This window comes from Hypanus sabinus, chromosome 3 (assembly GCF_030144855.1).
Source record: "Hypanus sabinus isolate sHypSab1 chromosome 3, sHypSab1.hap1, whole genome shotgun sequence".
Classification (NCBI taxonomy): domain Eukaryota; kingdom Metazoa; phylum Chordata; class Chondrichthyes; order Myliobatiformes; family Dasyatidae; genus Hypanus; species Hypanus sabinus.
The window spans coordinates 163,391,742-163,414,953 of NC_082708.1; the positions used below are offsets into that span (position 1 = coordinate 163,391,742).

At 36.8% G+C, this 23,212-nt stretch overlaps 2 protein-coding genes across 7 annotated transcripts in view; one reads left to right on the forward strand and one right to left on the reverse strand.

Annotated features, from left to right (window-relative positions):
• Positions 1 to 23,212, forward strand: part of letm1 (leucine zipper-EF-hand containing transmembrane protein 1) — a 173,207-nt gene that overhangs the window by 40,366 nt on the left and 109,629 nt on the right. For 4 of the 5 annotated variants that reach the window (XM_059965569.1, XM_059965570.1, XM_059965568.1 and 1 more), the window contains one exon: positions 10,452 to 10,559. In XM_059965569.1, coding sequence (XP_059821552.1) covers positions 10,550 to 10,559 — 10 coding nt within the window. In that variant the 5' untranslated portion in view covers positions 10,452 to 10,549. Of the gene's footprint in view, positions 1 to 3,157; positions 3,276 to 10,451; positions 10,560 to 23,212 lie in introns of those variants that run through there. The other variant, XM_059965572.1, reaches the window with a different exon arrangement.
• LOC132391861 (histone-lysine N-methyltransferase NSD2-like) overlaps positions 1 to 23,212 on the reverse strand; it is a 92,789-nt gene that overhangs the window by 28,768 nt on the left and 40,809 nt on the right. For both annotated transcript variants that reach the window (XM_059965562.1, XM_059965561.1), the window contains exons 7-15: positions 19,538 to 19,615; positions 14,385 to 14,506; positions 13,559 to 13,664; positions 13,330 to 13,454; positions 10,835 to 10,972; positions 9,191 to 9,314; positions 7,607 to 7,807; positions 3,093 to 3,272; positions 65 to 221 (exon numbers count right to left, since the gene is read on the reverse strand). In XM_059965562.1, the coding sequence (XP_059821545.1) occupies positions 65 to 221; positions 3,093 to 3,272; positions 7,607 to 7,807; positions 9,191 to 9,314; positions 10,835 to 10,972; positions 13,330 to 13,454; positions 13,559 to 13,664; positions 14,385 to 14,506; positions 19,538 to 19,615 (1,231 nt within the window). The remainder of the gene's footprint in view (positions 1 to 64; positions 222 to 3,092; positions 3,273 to 7,606; positions 7,808 to 9,190; positions 9,315 to 10,834; positions 10,973 to 13,329; positions 13,455 to 13,558; positions 13,665 to 14,384; positions 14,507 to 19,537; positions 19,616 to 23,212) is intronic.

The window sequence follows — 23,212 nt, forward strand, 5'->3', positions numbered from 1 at the left end:
TGAATAAACTTTACTGAAACAAAACTCCAAAATAATATTAAATCATCTATAAATCTGGACTTACCTGTAGCTTCCAAGCTTTACCCAGATGATGTCTTTGTAGCGTGGCTTCTTGCCTGCCTTGCAGTCATTGCAATACCAACTCCCCTCAGGGGTGTCAATGTTAAGACATTCTGGGTGAAATGCTGCAGGACAGGACTCACAACATAGAAGACTTCCCCCTGTATAAAATGATATAAAATTAATTCAGGGTACTATTACAGAACATGCTTACAAAGAACAAATTATTGCATTTACATAGAATCTCATAATAGTCTCAAATTAACTGATAATTGATTTCCGCTGTCCATGTACTCATCTCGTGATCAGAGGAGGTGCTGTATTTCTCTGATCACATAAAATAAAAAGTGGAATAATAAGCTGTTATCAATGGTATCTTTGCAGGGATGGGCATTTTTTTTCTCCTGAATGTGACAAGTGACTGCAATGTGGAAGCACTTTCATAATCTTGTCTTGCACTGGAAGATACTGATATGCCTACTAGATGCAGCTGATGGCAATAAGATTCGAGGCTATTCTTGCAGAGATACAAAAATTTGATTATAGGAAGTCAATATTAAAGATTATTTACTTGTGGCTTTGCATACAAAGAGAATTTATTCAGGGTATCCACCCTTGGTGTCCATGGACCCCTTGGTTAATGTCAAAGGTCCACGGCACAAAAAATGTTGGGAACCCCTGCTTTAGACAGATTCTCATTCACAGCCTGACTACATCAGGCAGGTTGAATTCTGAAAAAGGTACTTTCTCATAATACTTAAGTTTCTAAAGTTAACTCATTCTTCAAGATCAATGCACAATATTTAAATTGGCAAACAGACATGCTCAAGAAACCGTGTAGCATCAACTTTTACTCAAAGGCAAGCATGTCACATGCTTCCTTTAAAAACTCTATTCACTTGCGGTGCCACTTTCAGGGAGCTGAGGACTTCCATCCTGGAATTCTAGATCCATTGGAGTCCTTTTAATCACAGCACATTTTACTTCAGAGCACTTCATACAAAAGATATGATACCACTACAGCAAGTGCCAAGGAGATTTACCAGGATGTTGCCAGGACCGAGGAACTGTATTAGACGGATTACACTCTGGGCTGAGAATGTACTCTTGCAAACAAAGTTGATAAAAATATTCAAATTTACAGCATCAGACCATTTGACATTCAAGTTTGCTGTGGCAGTTACTAACATCAAGGCCTGAATTATTTTAACCTGAACCTATTTCTGTCTTACTGTAAATATATTGCAAGACTTTGCTTCCACTGTTCCTTGAGGAACAAGACAGAAGAGCTCAGCACAGGAGTAGGCCCTTGTCTAAGATGTCTGTGCCAACCGTGACACCAACTTAAACTACGCATTCACCTGTACTTCTATGTTGACCATTACCTATTTGTTCATTTATCTATTTATATGCCTCTTAAAATATGACCCGCTTTCACCACCTCCCCAGTTGTACGTTCCAGGTGCACACCACTCAATACGTAATAAAACTTGCCACATACACCACCTTTAAACTTTTCCCATCTCGCCTTAAAAGTATGCTTTCTAGTAATTTATATTTCCATTTGGGGCAAAAAATGCTATCTACCCTATCTATGTCTCTCAGTATTTTATGTACTTCTACCATATCACACTTAACCTTTAATACATCAGAGAAAACAAAGTTGTCCAACCTCTCTTTATAATGAATACTCTAATCCAAGTAACATCCCAGTGAACAACTTTTGCACCCTCTCAAAAGCCCCCATATCGTTAAGCAGCTTGCAAAAATATCTGTAAGACAGATAAGCTGATTGGCCTATTTGGTTTTTCCTTTAAGAATTGAATATTTGCATTCTTTATTTTCCAACTAAGTGTTATGTTCCCTGAACCAAGGGAATTTTGGAAAATTAAAGCCAACATTTTTGAGCATTGTGTGCAGTTCTGCTCATCAGGACGAGAAAGGATGGAGAAAAGATTTACAAGATGATAATGGCACTGGAGGGCCCAAATTATGAGTGCAGAAAGGATAGGATGGGATTATTGTCCCTGGATCAAGGGTTGACCTTACAGAGTTTTATAAAATAGAGGGGAATAGATATTCTGTTCTTTTGCTCTTAAAGGATAGGTGTGTCTAAAACTAGAGGGAATAAATTTGAGGGAAAATATTTGAAGGGGATCTAAGGGGCATGGAGTGTGGTAGGAGTATGGAAAATGCCGCCAGAAGAAGAGGTAGAGGGAGGTGCATTTATATTGTTTAATCCTTGTATCATTCATTATTTAATAAATATTTTTAATCAATCTACACCAATACACAAGTGGTCAGGATAATATCCAGGACACCTTCTAAAATTTTTTCCTCAATTGGTTTAATTAAGGTGTTTATAAAGAAATATTTCCAATAGTAGAAAGGCCAGTTACAGCAAAATTTAGACTCAAGTTAACTGATGAGAAGGGAGTTGAGAAAAATTATCTCCCTCAATGAGGAAAGGTGGTGGTGGAAATCCTTCCAGAATAGGCACTTGAAGAACCACAACCAGCTGGATATGGATCATGAGCGGGAAAGTGGGATTAATTCAAAATTTATCTTTAACAAGCATAGGCACAATTGATTCAATGGCTGTCTTCTGTGAAATGATAAGCTTTTCAAAAGGGAAGTGCCCAAGCTCTATGCCCCAAGTAAACATCGGCCGAAATAAAGATTTTTGCGAGATGCTATTTGTAGCAGTTTGAGAAAGTCATGAATCTGTTTAGAAAGCTGAATATTAAAGACATCACAAAATTAGCAACTTGTTGGGAGACTAGAATGCACTTCTAGAGGTAGTTGTAGAGGCAGATATAACTGGAGCAGTAAAAAAAAAATCTGGCTTATAATCAAAAAGTAAAGAAGTTGCAGATCTATGGAGTGAATGTACAGGGAATGCAATGAGTCTCATTTGCTCCTTCGTAAAGAATGGACACAACAGGCAGAATAGTGCCTTTCATTGTGTAATGATAATGTGATCAAAATAAGTCAATTCAGAAAATCTGAAAGAAAAAAAATCTTGAACTAACCTCTTGAACAGACAAAACACCAGCTAACATTGACATGAGCATGATGTGTATAACCCTTCTTTGGAGAAAAATGATTGGTGCAAATGATACTGTTGGCTGTCAGAATCACAGACCCAGCTGCAATACAGGTCTCCCCTCCATGAAAGGCCACAGGACATCGAACACAACGCATCATTCGCCCTGGTAATAAAGAATTTATTATTATACTTGAAATTAAATTGCAATTTTTATAAAGAAATATTCTCCATATTTTCCACATTAAATGCACGTAGAAAATCTAAATAATTTCTTAATAAAGATTTTGTTAAAAACAATGTGGTTCCACAAAAAATTTTGTTCTGCTGGTTGTTAACTGATGCTGCTTCACGCAATTAAATATCAGCCTTTGAAATATACTATTAAGGAAAAAAGTCCTTACTTTATCTTCAGTATTTAAACAAAAGAATATATTTAATCAGTAATTAAAAGCTTTTTTAAAAAAAAAATTGCCTGATATTTTCCAAAAAGTAACGAAATAAATTTTAAGTTTGTTCCTATCAATGACCGAAGTTGTATAGCTGAAAATAAGAACACCTACTTTCCTGTGCTAACCCCTATCCCTTGATTTGATTAAAATTTAAAAGCCTATATATCTCCTTCTTCTGTACACTATGACTGAGCCTTCACAGCCTTCTTGGGCAAAGGATGCTAAAAATTCAGAACACACTGATTGAAGACATTTCTTCTCAGCTATATCCAAAATGACTGAACTGTACCTTGAAAATGTCTCATGTTCAAATATCTAGCCCTATCAAACCTCAGATGAATCACTTATTTCAATGATGTCACCCCTCATCCTCTAAACTCAAAAGAGAGTATAGGCCTAGACTACCTGATCTCTCCTTGTGGCAATCCCAACAATTAATGAGACTTCACTCCAATTATATCCTTTCTCAGGCAGGGAGACCAGACCTGTTCCAAATGCCATTTCAAGTAAGATGTCTTTATTCTTGTATTCAAATTCCCTTGCAAAAAAAAACAATGAACCCTTTGCACTTCTAACTTGATTAACTGCATATTAAGTCTGTGGTAAGTATACATCGTCACCTAGGTTACTCTGATCACCAACACCTTTCAATTTCTTACTATTTTAAAAATTAATCCATATATTTTTCTAAAGCCAATGACCTTGCATTTTTCTATATTACATTCCATTTGTCATGCATTCATCCATGCTCCTAGCTTGTATATATTCCTCTGAATCTGCTGATTCCTCCCCACAGCCCAAATATCATCAGCCTTTGAACTCAGTCTCATCTTTTCTTACTGCCCAAATTGCAACTCTCTCAGCCCAGAACTCTTCAATTTCCCAAACTAATCAATTTGTATTTGTATACTGCCATTAGTAGCAGTCTTCAACCAGCTTTCTGCCACATATCACTGGTATATTACTCCTAAAACAACTTGATGACCGATCTTTTGTGTACCAGCTCATTGAGGACCTTCCGCAACCAAATAAAACCACATTGACTGTTTGCTTGTATTTTTCTGCTAGTTTTCACAAATTTCTTTCTTAAAGGAAACAAAAAATTGGCTTACACGTGAACCAACTGGGTGATACAAGTGAAAGTTGTCATGTTTCAAAGGCGATTAAAAAAATTCATTCCTAACATACAGTAGTGGAATAAACCCATATTTACCTCTTTGTTGATAATACAATGCCTGGCTCAATGTTACAGCATTCCCTCATCAGAATACAAAAATATTTGTCCCATTTAGTATATTTTCCCATCTTTTGAGAATTAATTTTAAAACTAAACCATAAATTTGGTGGAAATGGTGTTTCAGGTACATCTCATTGAATACGTAAAATTAAACTGGAAATTTATTACAAGGTACACAATAAACTTTAGCTAGGCAATTCCCATTCTTCCCCTAACCAATCAAGTAAGTAACTGTATTTTATAAGCATCAATTTAAAGTAATGCTGGAATCCTCCCACAATTAGTTTTTCTTTTATGATGAAATGTAGGTTTGACTGAATCACTGGTTAGGGATTCAAAATAGAAACCCATGTTAACCATAAATCCAAACCTGAATGCTTGCTCAAACAAGTATTTTTAGGCATTCAATCTGCTCATTATCCAATCGGCCTATTGAGTCAGCCTAATTTTGCTCTTACGTTTAATGTTTTATGGTGGTTTAGAATTATGTAAGCAGTTCATCACCAGGATTAACATTTCCAATTCAGAAGCACCTCTAGAATCATCTACAACTCTACAGCCCAAACAAGCATCAACAAAGCTCCAAGGAAATGTTTAAAGAAGTGTCCAGAATTCTACAACAGGGATTATGGGTTTACAAAACCTTTGTCTCAGTCACCTTAACTTTTAGTCCATCTCATACGGAATCAGGTCAAAGAGTTGTTGAGCACAGAAATGTCCACTTCAACTCAGTACATTCATGCCAACCCTTATGCCTATCTATACTAATCCTTTGGTCCATATTGGTATCCTTCTGAGTTTTGCCTATTGAAATGTGTCTAATTGTCTCTTAAATAAAGTGATTCCTTCTAACTTCTCCATGTCCTCTCACAATAAGTTCCAAACATTAATCAGAGTAAAAATAACTATCCTTCTAAATCTCTTTTAAAACTTCATCCTCTCATTATAAATCTATGCCCCTTGTTTTGATACCCACACTTTTGACATTCCATTACTCATAGTTTCCATATTTAACCTTTAAATCCATGTCAGCACCTTCCAGCTTTCTAATCCATTCCGCCCAAATTTCTTCTCTTTCCAGGCAGTAGTTAACCAGCTTGCCGTCATAGATTGCAATATACTCCCCAAGACACTTTTTCTATTTTGTACAATTAAAATTTAAGACAGCTGCATGTAGTTCACAACTCCAAATCATTTACATACATCTGTGATAAAACTCTCCCCATAATGGACTCCTGAAGTAGCCTGAGAGTTATTGATCTTACATTTATTTGGAAAAATCATTCCTCCACATCCCATTTAATGTGCACTTTCAAATAAAAGAATAAATCAAGCCCCGTGTTAGTTTTTTCTTTGAAAACACGTGGACATGTATACAATATAATTTAATGCTGTGGTACACAATTAAAACTTTTAACTTCCTCGAGCTTTCTGTTGGAAGGGCAACACACTAGTGTTCACTGAAAAGTATTATACTCCAAACCCATTCAAGTTTATATACTGGCAAGTCATTTTATAAATAGTGTCCATAAAAATTATTCACACCCCCTTAGAAATTTTCAAGTTTGTTTGTTTTACAATATTGATTCACAGTGAATTTAATTTGGTTTTTTGACAGTGATGAACAGAAAAACTCTTTCATGTCAAAGTGAAAACAGATCACTGCAAATTTATCTAATTAATTACAAATATAAAGCATAAAATAATTGATTGCATAAGTATTGACTCCCTTTAATATGTTAGATCAAATCATCACTGGTGTCAGAGATCACATAATTAGTGAAGGGGTCCTAGCTATATATAAACCTGTGCGCTGTCAAAGTGTTTTAATTGATTAGTAAAAAAATACCTGTACCTGGAAGGTCCAATTGCTAGTGAGTCAGAATCCTGGCATAAACTACACCATGAATACAAAAGAACACTCCAAGCAACTCAGCGAAAAGGTTATTGAAAAGAAGATGGATACAAGAAAATTTCTGTTGGAATCATTTAAGTCAATCATCAAGAAATGGAAAGAGTATGGCACAACTGTAAATCTGCCTAGAGCAGGCCATCTTCAAAAATTGAATGCAAGAACGGGACTAGTGAGGAGGTCACCAAGAGACCTATAACAACTCTGGAGGAGTTGCAAGCTTCAGTGACTAAGATGAGAGAGACTGCATACAACAACTGTTGCCCGAGTGCTTCTTCACCAGTCGCAGCTTTATGACATGAGAGTGACAAAGAGAAAGCCACTGTTTCTGCAAGAGACCTGCAACTTGGGAGAAGATCTTTTCTCCAGCAAGACAGTGACCTCAATCACAATGCCAAAGCTACACAGGAATGGCTTACAAACAACAATGTCCTGGAGTGGCCAAGTCAGAGTCCAGACATCAATCCAAAAGAGAATTTGTGGCTGGACTTGAAAAAGGCTGTTCACTCATAATCCCCATACAATCTGACTGGGCTTGAGCAGTTTTGTGACGAAAAATGGGTAAAATTGCAGTGCCCAGATGTGCAAAGCTTATAGAGACTGAGGCACACAGACTCAAGGCTGTAATTGCTGCATCTTCTAAGTACTGATGAAGGGAGTGTTTTCTATTTGTAATTAATTTATATTACTTTGTAGAGATCTGTTTTCACCTCAACACAAAAGAGTCTTTTTCTGTTAATTAGCGTCAAAAAGCCAAATTAAGTTCACTGAGATTCAATGTTGTAAAAGAATAAACCATGAAAACTTATAAGAGGGGTGAATACTTTTTATAGACACTGTAGGTAAATTTCAATAATCTGTGTTTTTAGGCATTTGTATTTATCCAAGAGATTCTGCACCTTTTGTTGGCCTTGGGTTGGAGGGATTTATGGCATGACAGCTGATACAAGTGTGCAGGGGACATCGAAATCTCTTGTTTTCGAACACAGTTGGAGGGTATTTTCTGACACAGTCTTCGTGGTAGAACTTTCCACAGAGAGGAACAATACAACGCTTAACATCAGGCCCATTCTTCTTGCAAACAAAGCAAGTGTGAACACCTGCACAAAATAAATACATAAATAAAATCAACCCAAAAAAGTCAATGTTATATGTACTCCTAGCCATTCTAAACATACAACGTATACTGACTTAAAAATAAAACATCTTTTTGATTTTTGAAAGTGTATTGAATTATGATCTATCTATTTTAGCTCTTGGCAAGGTTAAAATATATAGTCAACAGAAGGGCCAAAAGAGAACGAAGTTGCTCTGGCTGACAAGGTGAAACGGAATTCCAGGGACTTCTGTAGCTAGAATAAGGCGAAAAGGATAGCAGGGGACAAAACTGATCCTGTTGAATATCAGTGTGACCATCTGGAATGAGCTAAAAGAGATGAGGCGTGGGGGAAAGATCTTAAATTATTTGGGAGGCAGATACAGAGTCTATGGAGCTGAGGCAATACAGTAGTGAGGTCATGGACCATAACTGGATTACATAAGAGATGGTGCTTGTGGTCTTGGGATGAATTAGTATGGTTAAAACCCCAGGGCTTGATGAGGTACCCTCTTAGACCTACAACATTTTTGCATTTTGCTACACGTCTGCTCAACATCAAGTTCAAAAGATGCAGCTGACATCGTGGCAGATCTTCCTGTATGTCATTGCAAAACCTGACATTCTAAAAATTCTAAAAGCTTGAATAGTTTTATAATGGAAGTATAAAAGCAATTTTTGTCATTAAGTTCAAATTAAGTAAAAGACTCCATGTCATTATTATAAACTGAATTTATTCACTTTAGCAGCCCATGTAATCATTCAAGCAAAAACAGAAAATGTAGTAAGTGTTCAGCTAGTCAGGGAGTACCTGTGGAAAAAGTTAATATTAAAGAACTCAAGACCTTCAGCAGAATAAGGTCTGATTTGAAATGTTAATATGCTTTCCTTTCCACTAATACAGTTTAATGTGTCTAGCATACTTTGTTTTTGTTTCAAAGTTTTAGTAATTGTATCCTCATGTTGCTTTACTTGTTAATTTCAATTTGAACATTATTTCCTTTAACAAAATTAATTAAATACTTGTTTCTAACACATCAGGGTTTTGGCTAAGTAAATTTAACATTTTTTTTAAAAAAAGTGAAGAGAAACTAAATTGGTAACTTACTAGTCTGCAATATTTCTGAGTATTTATTTTGAAATGAACATGCAGTTAAAAAGCTCACTGCTGAGCTGTAAATAGAGTACACTGTGGCAAAAATGAATAAGAAATAAAACATTTCATACATGTTCACAATTGAATTGCATTTGAAATATCTATAACCAATCTAAATTTGATTTGGATTGCATGGATTCAGATTTTAAAATCAAGGAAAGAATGTGGATAACCTTAATTTGTTTGGAAAGAGTATTTATTTAAAAGTTAATAAAAGTTAATCCATATTACCTGATGTGCATTCCCTACACATAAATTTGCCTTGAGGTAATTTAGACCGCCCAAGACAAGCCAAGTGGAACGCCCCATAACACTGTCCCTCACAAAACAGCAGGTCTCCAGAATTCTCACACACCTGGAAATGGAAAAAAAAATATCGGTTAGTGGAAACGATAATAGCCCAAATTCATTTATTTTTAAACCTCCATGCTTGCAAAAGGTGTGCAATTCAAATTTACTTTCGAATGAATTGTGTAATTCCTATATTATTCAGAAGTTTCTTGACTATAACATGAGAAATTTTTTTAAAAATCACTTGCTCTCTACCGTATCTCAGCTGCAAAGTAAATTAAGCTTACAAAAAATAGATATAGACTAAGAAGAAAGACAGATTACTCACCTTTAGGTGCAGTATTCCTCAATCTTCAAAAGAAGTTGTCCTCCACATACCTTGGATGAGATCAGCATACCAATTGGAAAATCTCTAAGGATGCCTGTCCCTTTCAAGAGATTCAGCCAGAACCACACTACCGCCCCCTTCCTGAGCCCAAACACAGTAACCCCACGTGGCAATCTTCAGTTCTTTTTGACAAGAGAAGACAAGGCAGAAGAGGATGAGCAAGGAGACCAGCAAGGAATCCATTGCTCTCTCATTTTTCTTTTGAAAAAGTACAGAAACTTATTCTTTCACCTTGCTGTTAATTCACATTTAGTGTTTATTTATATGTCCTGTAGATTTGTTAAAACATTTTTGTGCACAAGCTCAAAAAATGCATAAACCCAAAGCTAAGGACCTCCACCAAATGATTATGCAAAGACTATACATTTGGACTGTGAAGGTTAATCTTATTCTTAGTACAGTGCACCTATAGGGAAGCATAAACAAGCAACTTTACATTACATTTGTTATCCTCTATGTTATCATTGATGAAAGTTTTCAAAGATTTACTTCAGGAAAAGCAAATATTTTGGTATCTAAGTTAAAGGCAAGAATAGTCCCACCAAACCAAGCGTCTCTGCAGTCAAATCTAAATGACATGTAACCCTGGCAAAAATGCAAGCCTTTTTCCACAATTGCATTACATACATTATCCAATGCAACATGCATAAAATCAGCCAATATTTGTGTGAAATGCTTTATAATGAGCCCAAAATTTAAATAGTATTTGTTCCATACTTGAAGTAAATTAGTTTCCACTCTTAATTTTCTGTGGCAGAAATTGCATCTTTAAACCACTAAAAAAAAATTTCACTGTCCATATTAATTTTACAGATAACACCAAGAGGAGACACTGAAATCTTCTGAGGATTAACTTCAATCTGCATAAAGCACACCGAAATAACGTCAGACTCTTCCAATATCAGATCATAATGAGAGAAGGTATCTATTATTACTAATATATATATATTTAAATATAAAAAAATTAAAAAAACGCACACGAATAGGGAGCCAGTTTCTTTATTCGTAAGAAGTCAAGCACATAATAAAAATATCCAGCGATCAAGTTTTAATCAAATCAGAAAGATGGATGGAATGCTTTCACATCTGTAGTATTCATGATTCTAGATTTTCTTTCTTGATCATGAATTAAATTGATCACGTGATCGAACAGCTCTATTTCTTTGTACTGTATGTATGCTTGAGGTCCTTCTCACCTGACAAACTCCTTCTTTCCTAGCTGCACCACTGCCCCCTCGTTCTCCTTGCGATTTTTTGGATGATACAGATGAAACCTCTGTTGGAGTCTCATCTGCACTTTCATCTCCCGACTCCTGTTGTCCATCAAATGATGTCTAAACAGAAAAGAGAAAAAAGACCCAGAAGTTATGCATTGTTGCAAAATAAATGTAATGTTAAAAAAAAACAACTTATTTCATCAACTGGGTAACAAAAATAGTATTAACACCCACCTAAGCTGAATTATGGGATCTTTTGTCAACTTGTACAATACCAAGCTAGTGCCAAACAAATTTCTAATAAATTGCTACAAACTTATATTTGGCATACCAAATGCTGGAGGAAATCACCAGACCAAGCAGCATCTATGGAAGAGAGTTAACTGTCAATGTTTTGGGCTGAGACCTTCATTAGGAATGAAACATAAACTGTTTACTGGTTTCATTAGATGCTGCCTAGCCTGCTGAGTTCCTCCAACATTTTGATTTCCAGCATCTGCGGATTTTCTTGTTTTTGAAACTTGTATATTGGTGTAGTAAAGTTTAAATGTTTTAAAACTATAAAAGGGTGTCAAAAAGCCTGCTGACATAAAGGCATACTCAAAGATTATTTATTTTACCAAATATGGCGAATGTGAAGTGTGATAATAATACATTTTCAACAGAAGTATTTATTATCACAGCCTTGCATAACACCCACAAAAGTTTTAATGATATAAAGTAGTTCAGCAGGTAAGCTATTTATTTGACCTACTTCTCAGAGACAGAAAATACCAGAAAAATTGGATCTTCAAAAGATGTTACTAAGGTTAACAATGTATTAATTTTAAAAAGGTATGGTCTTCAACTTTCTGCAAAAGAAAACAACTGAAGCATTAAAAATATGCTGGGTTGATGGCAATTATGATTTGGACTGCTACAATTGGTCTTGGATGCTCTTTAAAAATTATGAAAACAAATTATATTTCCTTAAAAATAATTTAACAATTGAATACACACAGACTTTTGACAAATTTACTTTGTCCCTGCCTTTAACTAAAGCCATGTTTGTGCTTTCAAATGTTCAACAGTACACTGAGAAGTCATCAACCTAAATATAAATTGTTTCAGTATCCACAAATGCTACTTGAAACATTTATTTCTTGTTTTAGATTTCTACCATCTGCAGTACTTAGTGTTTGTTTTATTGAAGTATTGTCTTAGAATAGATGATTGATTACAACTAACCAGGAAATAATCAGAACAATACCGTCAATAATGAGATTCAAGTAACTCAGTTCTAACACAACAAAAACAAACAATGGGAGTAAATAGGTTTCAAGCCTGCTAAAGACAGAAACTGTGAATCTTCAAGTTGCAAATGTGTTAAAATTAAAGACAAAAGCTGTTTATACTAATAATTGATATTCCTCAGACTATTTAGATGTAATATTTTAAATATCTCCCTTTGCTATAATTGGAGTAATCAAACATGGTTAATGACTGATATACTTACTCTCATTATCTAAAGAAATATGTGCCACAACCCATGTTATTATACACAATTTCCTCAATGAAAACTAGCTATCCGAGTTCCACCAGGGCTGTTAAACTTCAAAATTTATTAGAACCTGCTAAATTCTAAGGCGACATCAAGACAGTATCTGATTGAGTACAGCATCAAGGAGACATAGTAAAATAAAAAAGGTGATAATGTATACACAGAATCTTCCAATAGAATATTTGGCATGAATACTATTATGTTGTACTGGGCCAATCATGTCAGCTCCAGGCCTTTGCAATGACCTTTCCACTATCATAATGGAAAATGTGGAATGTACCCTGATGGCAGAGTTCTCTTCTAATCAGAATCACAAAAGGAATTGAAAAAGCATGACATGAACATTGAGGCAAAACAGGTAAGTGCAAATAGAATTAATGCCACTCAATGAACATATTTAACAAGACAGTCAATGCAAATGCCCATAAAATTTATTATCACTGAATTCCCACATCTTAGGGCTCTTACTGACCAGAAACTCATTTTATTTAATAAATATTTGATGCAACAATAGGTCAGGAAGTGAGTATCTCAGCAACTACTAACCTCCAAACCTTTCCACTAAGTTACAAAGCAAAGGTTATAAATATGACAACACTTTTTTCCCTCTGGAGGTTGCAATTCTATGCCAAATTGGAGAAAGCATGGTTTAACTGGCACTGAACATAAAACAGTAATATCCCCCTAACCCAAAACATACACAGCAAATGCATTGTGGATGAAATACATTGCCAATTAGCACATTAACAACTTGTCTTGCAACATCCGTGATAAACCAATGGCAGCAATTCAATACCAATAGATCTATATTGAAAGTCTGAAATTGTGCCAGTAGCTCATTGATTCTTCTATCCTAAATTCCAAGCTTGAATCACAACATACATTTACCCTTTTCCATGTAGGTTGCATTACTTGCTACCCCTTTTAAATTTACCTCATTTTCTGTTAATACAGTTAGAGGAGATGGATTCTTGCTGACAGCTGGCACCACGGTCTCAGCAGTTGATGCTCTGCTTCGTTTTTTCAGTGGTTTACATGCATCAGAGAGTTTGCTTATTTCTATGGAGAGGAAATAATGAGAGACTGAGCTTAAATTCATTTTTAGCTTCTCTTATAGTTTAAACTGTGTTAAATAAATCATATGCATTTTTACTAATTTTTACCTGATTGACTGCTTTGGGACGTGTTGGTATAAGTGGGCAATGTTTCTCCAGCCTCAATACCATCACTTCCACATGCTTCTGCCTGATCGGTTTTACTGAAATCATACTTTGAAATCATAAATGTAAATGTCAGTACTAATTAGTTAACATATTAAAATATCTAATACATAAAAAAATTATCAGCCATACAAAAAGGCCTATTATATTTCTCAGCAGAAGCAGGATGAAATGTCATGAAGATGTTCTGAGAACATTTATTCGCCTGTTTGAATCATTCTTACAAGCATTTATTAATAACATTGCCAACATTCAGAAATGGACACAACAGGATGTAAAACCAGGCTTAGTAAAAATAAGCAACACACACAAATTGCTGGCAGAACTCCGCAGATTGTGCATCATCTACAGAAATGAATAAACAGTTTATGTTTTGGGCTGAGACCCTTCTTCAAAACAGTTCCGACGATGGACTACAAGGATGCTGGAAATCTGGAGCAACACTCAGCAGGTCAGACAACATCAATTATAAGGGAAATGGACAGTTTACATACCCTTCAATGAATAATCTGGTGTTTGTGTATGTGTGTGGCTTCGCAGGAGCAGCAAAAGCAGTTAGTTGGATTTTGAAAAAGGACAAAAATGAATCAGGGGTAAAAATTTTAAATGTGACAAGATAGATTTCACCAGGATGAAATGTTTCAGTCTCAGTGGAACTGGAAAAAACATTGATGCAAGTGTGTCCATACCGAGAGGGTACAGGAGATGGCAAGGGGTCAGCCCACACGGTGCACAGCATTTAGAATTTCACACGCAACACAATAAGCACCTTTTCATCCTCATGATAGCTTCGCTTTAATCTCTTACTGGTGCTGATCCGTTCTGGGGAGTCTTCTCTGTAATCTATTACTTTTCTGGATATCCTTCTTTGTCTAGTTGATTCTGAGGTCACTGTATAGAGAAATAATATACAGTTAAGAGCTTGGCAAAGCTTTTACCAATTTTGTCTAGACGGGAAGATAATGACTTCAAGCCCCATCTCCAGGACTTAAGTACTTAATCAAGACTACCAATCTATGCAATTTTGAGGAAGCTCCACAGCCAGTTACCAACTTGCAGATGGCATTTAACTGAAGCCTGCCAAAGTAAGTGAATATAAAAAGAACCCATGGTTATAATCTGAGAGAATTCATTTCCCCTGTTAGTACATTGCCCTCTGACGAGTTATGTTAGTCATCATGTTAGTGGTTGTTTGTGTTGCTTCACAAAATGGTACCTTTGGAACTAAACAAATTTAGGTTGTGAAGAGCTTTAAACGATCCTGAGTATGTAACTCAGTACTATACAAATTTTAAATTTGTTCTATTTAAAAGCATTTTAAAGTTATTTTTATTTCTGGAGCCACAACAACTATCTGTAATTTCTAAATCTGTACAAATGTAGCTATAAAAGTGTGAAACATTAAAACTCACATCTACACCTAAGTGTTGCTCTCTCTGATTCTGTATTAAAAATATTACATATATTTAAAATATATATTAGTGACATATATATTACATATTTAAAAATCTTGTGTCCAGTTCAAGCCTCCTCTATCATTCCTTCCAAAAGGAGCCACAGTTAAGAGTCAAAAGTCTGCAAGCCAAAATTACTAACTGGTTAAAAATCCATATTGAATTAAATCCAAGTGAATAAATCAAAAGCAATTATTGTCAGTACCTGCCAAGGACAGCAACAATGTATGTTTATATGAACACTTAATGCTTCTGGAAAACTAACAAACTCCCTGAACTTGACAGACTATACCCAAGAATTCTACAAGAGGTGGCACCATTAGTTGTTACTTCCAGAATTATTTAAATCTAGAAAAGTCACAATAAATAGTAAAACAGCAAAAGCAACATCATTGTTCAATAAAAGAATCATTGCAGAAATGATTTCTAGGAACATCTTGAAAGGAGGATACTGTAAACCATCTGCCTTCTTAGGGAACTTCCAAAGCTTTTGGTACACAAGCAGTTCAAAGAAAAGCCACTAAAGGGAGATAGGAAGGAAACTAGAGAAAGATTCAAATTTAGAAATAAGGGAAATATTTTGGTTCAGTGGGCTGGAGGGCAAAGGAAAGTGGCAGAGAAAGCTGCTCTGATGGCATCTATTTCTTAAATTTTGTATTGGAGGAAAGGGCAGAACCATATAACAATCACAGCACAGAAACAGGCCATCTCAGCCCTTCTAGTCTGTGCCGACGCTTACACTCACCAAGTCCCAGTGGCCCGCACTCAGCCCATAACCCTCCATTCCTTTCCTGTCCATATACCTATCCAATTTTACTTTAAATGACAATACCGAACCTGCCTCTACCACTTCTACTGGAAGCTCATTCCACACAGCTACCACTCTCTGAGTAAAGAAATTCCCCCTTGTGTTACCCTTAAACTTTTGCCCCCTAACTCTCAAATCATGTTTGAATCTCCCCTACTCTCAATGAAAAAAACCTATCCACGTCAACTCGATCCTATCCCCCTCATTATTTTAAATACCTCTATCAAGTCCCCCCTCAACCTTCTATGCTCCAAAGAATAAAGGCCTAACTTGTTCAGCCTTTCCCTGTAACTTAGGTTAGAAGAACCAGGTTAAAAGGGTTCAGGTACTCTCTCTGTAGAAACAATGGCTGTTTTTGCATTGTAGGATGATCCAAGAAGATTGAATTGATTTCAGAGATGAACAATGAATGAATGGTTAAAGCTATCACCCATGACCTTTGGGCTTATGGGAGCAGAGACCAGGTTTGTTTGGACAGCTGTCAGTGTAAGACAGCAGGGATTTTAGTAAGAACTTGAAACCAAAGACAGAGCTCAGGATGTAGTGGTAGAAAAATCCTTTCATTTTTCAATCTTTTTATTGATTTAAAAAAAGTGTATACAAACAGGAGCAGAACATCTCTGGTATATGTCAATAGCAATACATACAGAAGACAAAATAAACAATATCAGGATGACACAGTATTGATCTACAAAGTGTAAATTTGATATAGAATGTATAATTCTCCTCTTATCAATTTATGAAGAAAGGAAGTACTATTAGAAATTTTTATAAAAGAGAAAAAACACTATTCTAAACAGGAAAAAAAGGACTGAGCAGTCCATCCTGAGAAAAACCATGAGAAGAGAGACTCTCTGATCAAATCCAAGGTTCTGAAAAAATAGCTGGAAGAGAATCAGTACAAAAATCAGATCATATGAAAATATTGAATAAAGGGTCAAATTTAAAGGATGTATCCAATGTCTGACTTCTTATTTTCTCTAGATTTAAACAGGATTTGATAGAGGAAAGCCAATAAAAGGCGGCAGGAGGGTTAGGGTCCTTCCATTTAAGTAAAATGGCTTTCCTAGCCAATAAAGTTGAAAAGACTGAGCAGAAGCAGGAATATATTCTGCTTCCGATGGAATAATCCCAAAAATAGCTGTAAATCCAGATCCAGCACTTTTGATAAGGTTTTAAAAACATCTTTCCAAAAATTCTCCAACTTTATGCAAGACCAAAACACGTGAGTTAAAGTCGCCAACCGAGTATTACATCTATCACAAATAGGATTAATATTGGGAAAGATACGGGCTAATTTATAACCATATAACAATCACAGCACGGAAACAGGCCATCTTGGCCCTCCTAGTCCGTGCCTTTGACATATGTGCCTGATGCACTACCCTGAACTGTATCAAGGAATGACGGGCACAAAATGATGAAATATTTACTAGTGGTGGAAAAATCCTGATGAATAGAATCCTAAAAACCAGCAACTGAATTTTAAAAACTGCAGTTGCATGTGAATTGGAAAAAGCTCATCTTCAAGGAACATCAAAAGAGGGTATGTACGGAAAAAGGAAAATGCACATGATAGAGACTCTTTATCTGTGATTTTGAACATTAAAGTACAAAATTCATGTAAACTGACAAAGTCAAAGATGGGTGTAAAACTGGGCTGAGAAATCCACCTGAAGAAAGGTCTATGTGAGTACAAATCAAAACAACAAACAGAAAATAATGTGGACAAATTTAATGGAGACTGAAAATAGAGTACAAGAAATCACTTGATACAGATGATTAGGGAGAAAAGCAGTAATGAAATTTGCAGTGATGCAACTAGAGCTGCCGCCTCACAGCTCCGGATTCAATCCTAATCTTGCACAAGTAACTGTGTAGGCTTACCCAAGGTGCTCGTTTCCTCCCATATCCCAAAAATATGTAATTTGTAAGTTAATTGTCCACTGTAAATTGAACACAGATGAGTGGCAGAGTCTCTGGTGAGTTGATGGAAATGAAATGAGAATAAAATGAGTCAAGGTATGATCAGTGTAGAAAGGGCTGCTTGATGGTCGCTATGAACAGTAAGGGTCCAATTCCAAGTTGTTCATTTCTACAGTTGTCTCAGTGAGGAGATAACTTGGGCAAAAGAGAAATACCAGTTTTGAGCAGCGAGATGGCAGGGAAAGCTGCTATATTCAAGCAGAGGCAAGGGGCCGAGGCTGAATTTCTGAACCTCCTCTTTGGTAAGATATATCCAGCAGCTGAAGCTATCTTTTGAGGTTAAAAAAAGTGATCACCCCTCAAGCAAATTTCATCAAGGACATGATGCAAATATAATTTCCCACAATAAACTCACAAAAGTGAAATAAAAAATTGTGAAGAGAGATGCAGAAGAGATCAATGACAGCTGAAGCAGTAGAAGAATCCAAAATTTATACTTCAAAAATTTGATAATCATGCCTGATTCTTGTTCCCATGTTCCTAAACTACAAGGCTATAAGATATAGAATCAGAATTAGGCTATTCAACCCATTGAATCTGTTCTGCCATTCAATCATCTGCCTTCTCCCTGTAACTATTAATATCTGCCTTAAATAAAATCAGTGACTTAGCCTCCACAGACCTCTGTGGCAATGAACTTAACAAATTCAACCCCCCTCTCTGGCTGAAGAAATTCTTCCTAATCTCTGTTCTAAAGGGACATCCTTCATTCTGAAGTTTTGCCCTTGGATCCTAGACTCTCCTAGTGGAAATATACTCTGTGTATTAACACTCTGTAAGCCTTTCTATTTCTGGTTAACACATCCTTTCATAAGGGCTCAAAATTTTAACTGTTTTTAATATGATCTGCCCAATAGTTGATAAAGCCTCAGCAGTAGACATTTGCTTTTACATTCTAGTCCTCTCAAAATGATTAATAACCATTGCTTTTGCCCTCTTTACTATTGAGTCAACCTGCAACTTAACCATGGGGGAATCCAGAACAAGGACTCTGAAATCCCCTTGCACCTCCAATTTCTGAATTTTCTCCACTTGCAGAAAATTGTCTGGTTTTATTTGTCCTACCAAAGTTCATAACCACATACTTAGTTACACTGTATTCCATCAGATACTTCTTTGGCCACTCTCTCAACCTATTTGAATCCTCTGCGGACTCCTGGTTTCAGCAACACTATCAGTTCCTCCATTTACCTTGGTATCATCTGCAAACTTAGCCACAATACCATCAGTTCATTCATTCAAAATATTAAGTATAATTGAAAGCAGTCCAAACACTGCTCCTGTGGAACTCCACCAGTCACTGGCAGCCATCCTGAAAAGGACCTCTTTATTTCCAGTCTCTGACTTCTGCCAGTCAATCTTCTATTCACAATAGTGCCTTGCATTTAACACCATGAGATTGTTTTTGTTTAGGAGCTTCATGAGGTGCACCTTGTCAAAGGTCTTCTGAAAATCCAAATTAATAACATCCATTTGACCCCCTTTTGTCTAACCTGCTTGTTATCACCTCAAATAATCAGATTTATCAGACAAGGTCTCCCCTTAACTAAAACAGGAATTACAATGGTAAGCATGGTGAAATGTAATATTAAATTTGTATTTTTTCCAAGTTTGATTTCATACAGTTGGCAAATCCAAATAAAAAATCAGAAAAAAAGATTTCCTTTGACCTACCACTAGATCTAGTTGTTCTTTTTGGAGAGTCCTGTAGAACTCTGCGTCTAGTGGGCCCAGGTGATCCTGTTCGAAAACCTATTGGAAGCATGATGAAGACAATGGAACCAAAAATGTGTGAATGAACATTAGGAATTCATGCTTTGTTAGCTAGTTTGCTATCATTGATAAAAATAATCAAGATCCTCTTGTATCATTCTTGTATTTGATCATTTTAATGTAAGAAATAAAAGTTTTATTGATAATAAAAAATAATTTAAACTGACTAGATGCAAGAATGAATACTTGAAATGAGGATTCACCAGTAATTTACAACTGTAATGTAATAAAAAAAAAGGATCAAGAACACTGCATTTGCTTAACATAGAAGTATATTCCATGTCGCAAACGGGAACAATTTTAACATAAATTGTTTGAACAGCAGCATATCAGAGATTTGGATTCACGACCAAGTACAAATTAAAATAAGGCAGGAACAAATGGAGTAGCCTTCATTGGGAGCAGACAGTGCGGATTTGAGGCTTCAGTGACAGAGGCTTATGTAGATAGATTTCTTTTCAGTTAATTTATTGCTTCCTTCTTTATAATTGCACAGTTAGAGTAGTAGGGGTGCCAGGCACGATAGTTTAATGGTACTCCTGTGGGATGTGGGGAAGCAGGGAGACCTCCAGAAACCCTGTTGACTACAACTGCAAGAAGTGCATCTGGCTCCAGCTTCTAACAGGTTTGGGGTGGGGGCTGAATGGGTGATGGACAGGTTAGAGGGGTAGTTACATCCAAGTTGCAGGACAATTAACTGGGTGACTATCAGGAGGGTGAATGGGGTTAAACAGCTAGGACAGAGTAGCCTTGTGGCCATCTTCCTTAACCACAGGTATACCACTTTGGGTACTGCTGGTGGTGGTGGGGGAGGGGTGGTGTGGATGACCTAGCAGAGGAAAGTCAGAACAGTTAGGTCTCTGGCACTGAGGCTCAGAAGGGAAGGGGGGGGGGGGGGGGGAGAAAAGAAGAGACAAGCTGTGGTGATACAAGATTCATTAGTTAGAAAGGAGGCTCTTTGAATGAGAATGAGATTCCAGATGGTATGCTGCTTCCTGGATACCAGAGTCCAACACATCTCAGATTGAGACCTCAGCATTCTTAAGTGGGAGGGTGAGCAGCCAGAGGTCATGATCCATACAAGTACCAATAGGGATGAGGTTCTGCAAAGTCAATTCTGGGAGGTGGGTACTAAGTTAAAGGACAGGACCTCCAGTGTTGTCTCAGGACTGCTACCTGTGTTAGTGTGGCCAGAAATAAGAAGATAATACAGTTTTACACATGGCTAAGAAGCTGGTGTGGGGGGTGGGGGGGTGGTGGGTAAGAGGGAGGGGGAAAGTGGGAAAGTGGAGGTAAGGGGGGGGGGGGTGTTGGGTTGACAGGTGTAGTGTTTAAACTAGAATTGTATGGGGATGGGAACCAGAGTGCTAGAACAGATAGAGTGGTTGTAGAGACAGATGTTAAGGCCTCGGACAAAGTCAGGAAGCAAAAGGCTGAGCATTGTACAACTAATGTTTTGTGCTGCATATATTTCAATGCAAGACTGGCAGCTCACTATTCCAGGGTACCATTGTTTTAGATGTGATGGAGTGTGAGGGTTGTCACTACTAACCAGGGAAAAATCATGGCAGTCTTCAGTTAGGACAGACTGGAGAATTTGTTTAGTGATGTTTTATGGGTGGGACTGAGGAATAAGAATGGTATGACTACATTAATGGGTACCTATTATAAATCACCCAACAGTCTGCGAGATTTAGAGGAACAAATTTGTAGACAGACTGCAGACTGTTGCAAGAAACGCAAGGCTGTGATAGTATGTGATTTTAACTTTCCATATATTGGCTGGGACTCCTGTACCGTAAAAGGACTAGATCAGATAGAGTTTGTCAAATGTATTCAGGAAAGTTTCATTAAAATCAGTACATAGAAGTCCCAATGAAAGAGAGTGCAATACTTAATCTCCTATTTGGGAATGAGACAGGGCAGGTGACAGGGGAACACTCTGCATCCCGTGATCATAATGTCATTACTTTCAAGGTAATTATGAAAAAGGATAGGTCTGGTCCTCGGGTTGGGATTCTAACTTGGAGAAAGGCCAAGGTTGATGGTATCGAAAAGACCTGTTAAGTGTGGATTGGGACAGGCAATTTTCTGGCAAAGGTATATTTTAGTCAGTAGGAGAAATTTTGGATGTGCCTGTCAGTATAAAAGACAAGGATAACAGGTTTAGGGAAACCTTGGTTTGAGAGATATTAAGGCCCTGGTTATGGAAAAAAGGTATAGAGGTATAGCAGGTACAAGTAGGTAGTTAAAAAAAAAAGGGTAATTGAGTATAAGAAATGCAAGAGAACACTTAAGAAATTAGGATGGCTAAAAGAAGATATGAGGATGCTCTAGCAGACATGGTGAAGGAGAATTCTCAAGGGCTTCTTTCAACATGTTACGTGCAAAAGGATTGCAAAGGACAAAATCGGTCCTCTGGAAGACCAGAATGGTAATCGATGCATGGAGCCAAAAGAGGTGGCAGAAATCTTACATGGATTTTTTGCATCTGTATTTACTCAGGAGACAAATACAATGTTTACAGAAGTGAGGCAAAGCAGCAATGAGGTAATGGACCTGATACAAGTTACAGAGGAGGAGGTATTTTCTGTCTTGAGGCAAATCATTGTGGACAAGTCCACAGGACCTGACAAGGCATTTCCTTGGACCCTATGTGAAGCAAATTCAGAAATTGTAGAGGCCCTAGCAGGGATATTTAAATCATCTTTAGAGACAGGTGAGGAACTGGAGATTCCTAATGTTGTTCTGCTATTTAAGAAAGGCTCTATGAATATACTAGGAAATTATAAGCCAGTGAGCCTGACATCAGTATTGGGAAAGTTATTGGAAAGTATTCTAAGGGACTGAACGTGTGAGCATTTGGATAGACAGATTGATTAGGGATAGTCAGAATGACCTTGTGCGTGATAGATCATGCCTAACCATCTTGAGTTTTTTTGAGAATGTTACCAGAAAAGTTGATGAAGGCAAGTCAGTGGATGTCGTCTACATGGACTTCAGCAAGGCAAGGTCCTGCATGGGGTGGTGGGGAGGGGGTGTGGTCAAGGTTCAGTTGACTAGCATTAAAGACAAGATAGTAAACTGGATTAGACATTGGCTTTGTGGGAGCAGCCAGAGAGTAGTATTAGATGGTTCCTTTTCTGACTGGAGGCTGCAGGGATTGATAGCGGGTCTGTTGTTTGTCATCTATATCAAAAATCTGGATGATAATATGGTTAATTGGATAAACAAATTTTGCAACCATTAAAGCTTGCAGTGGGATCTGGACCAGTTGGAGAAAAAAAAAATTAAAAATAAATAGGCTGAAAAATGGCAGATGGAATTTAATGAAAACAGGTGGGAGGTGTTACACTCTGGAAGAACCAACCAGGGTAGTGTTACTCAGTGAGTGGTTGGCACTGGGGATTGTGGTAGAACAAAGGGATCAGGGAATACAGGTCCATAGTTCATTGAAAGTGGCATCACATATAGATAGTGTCATAAAGAAAGCTTTTGGCACATTGGCCAAATCAAAGTATTATGATCAATGTATTGAGTATAAGAGTTGGGATGTTATGTTGAATTTGTATAAGA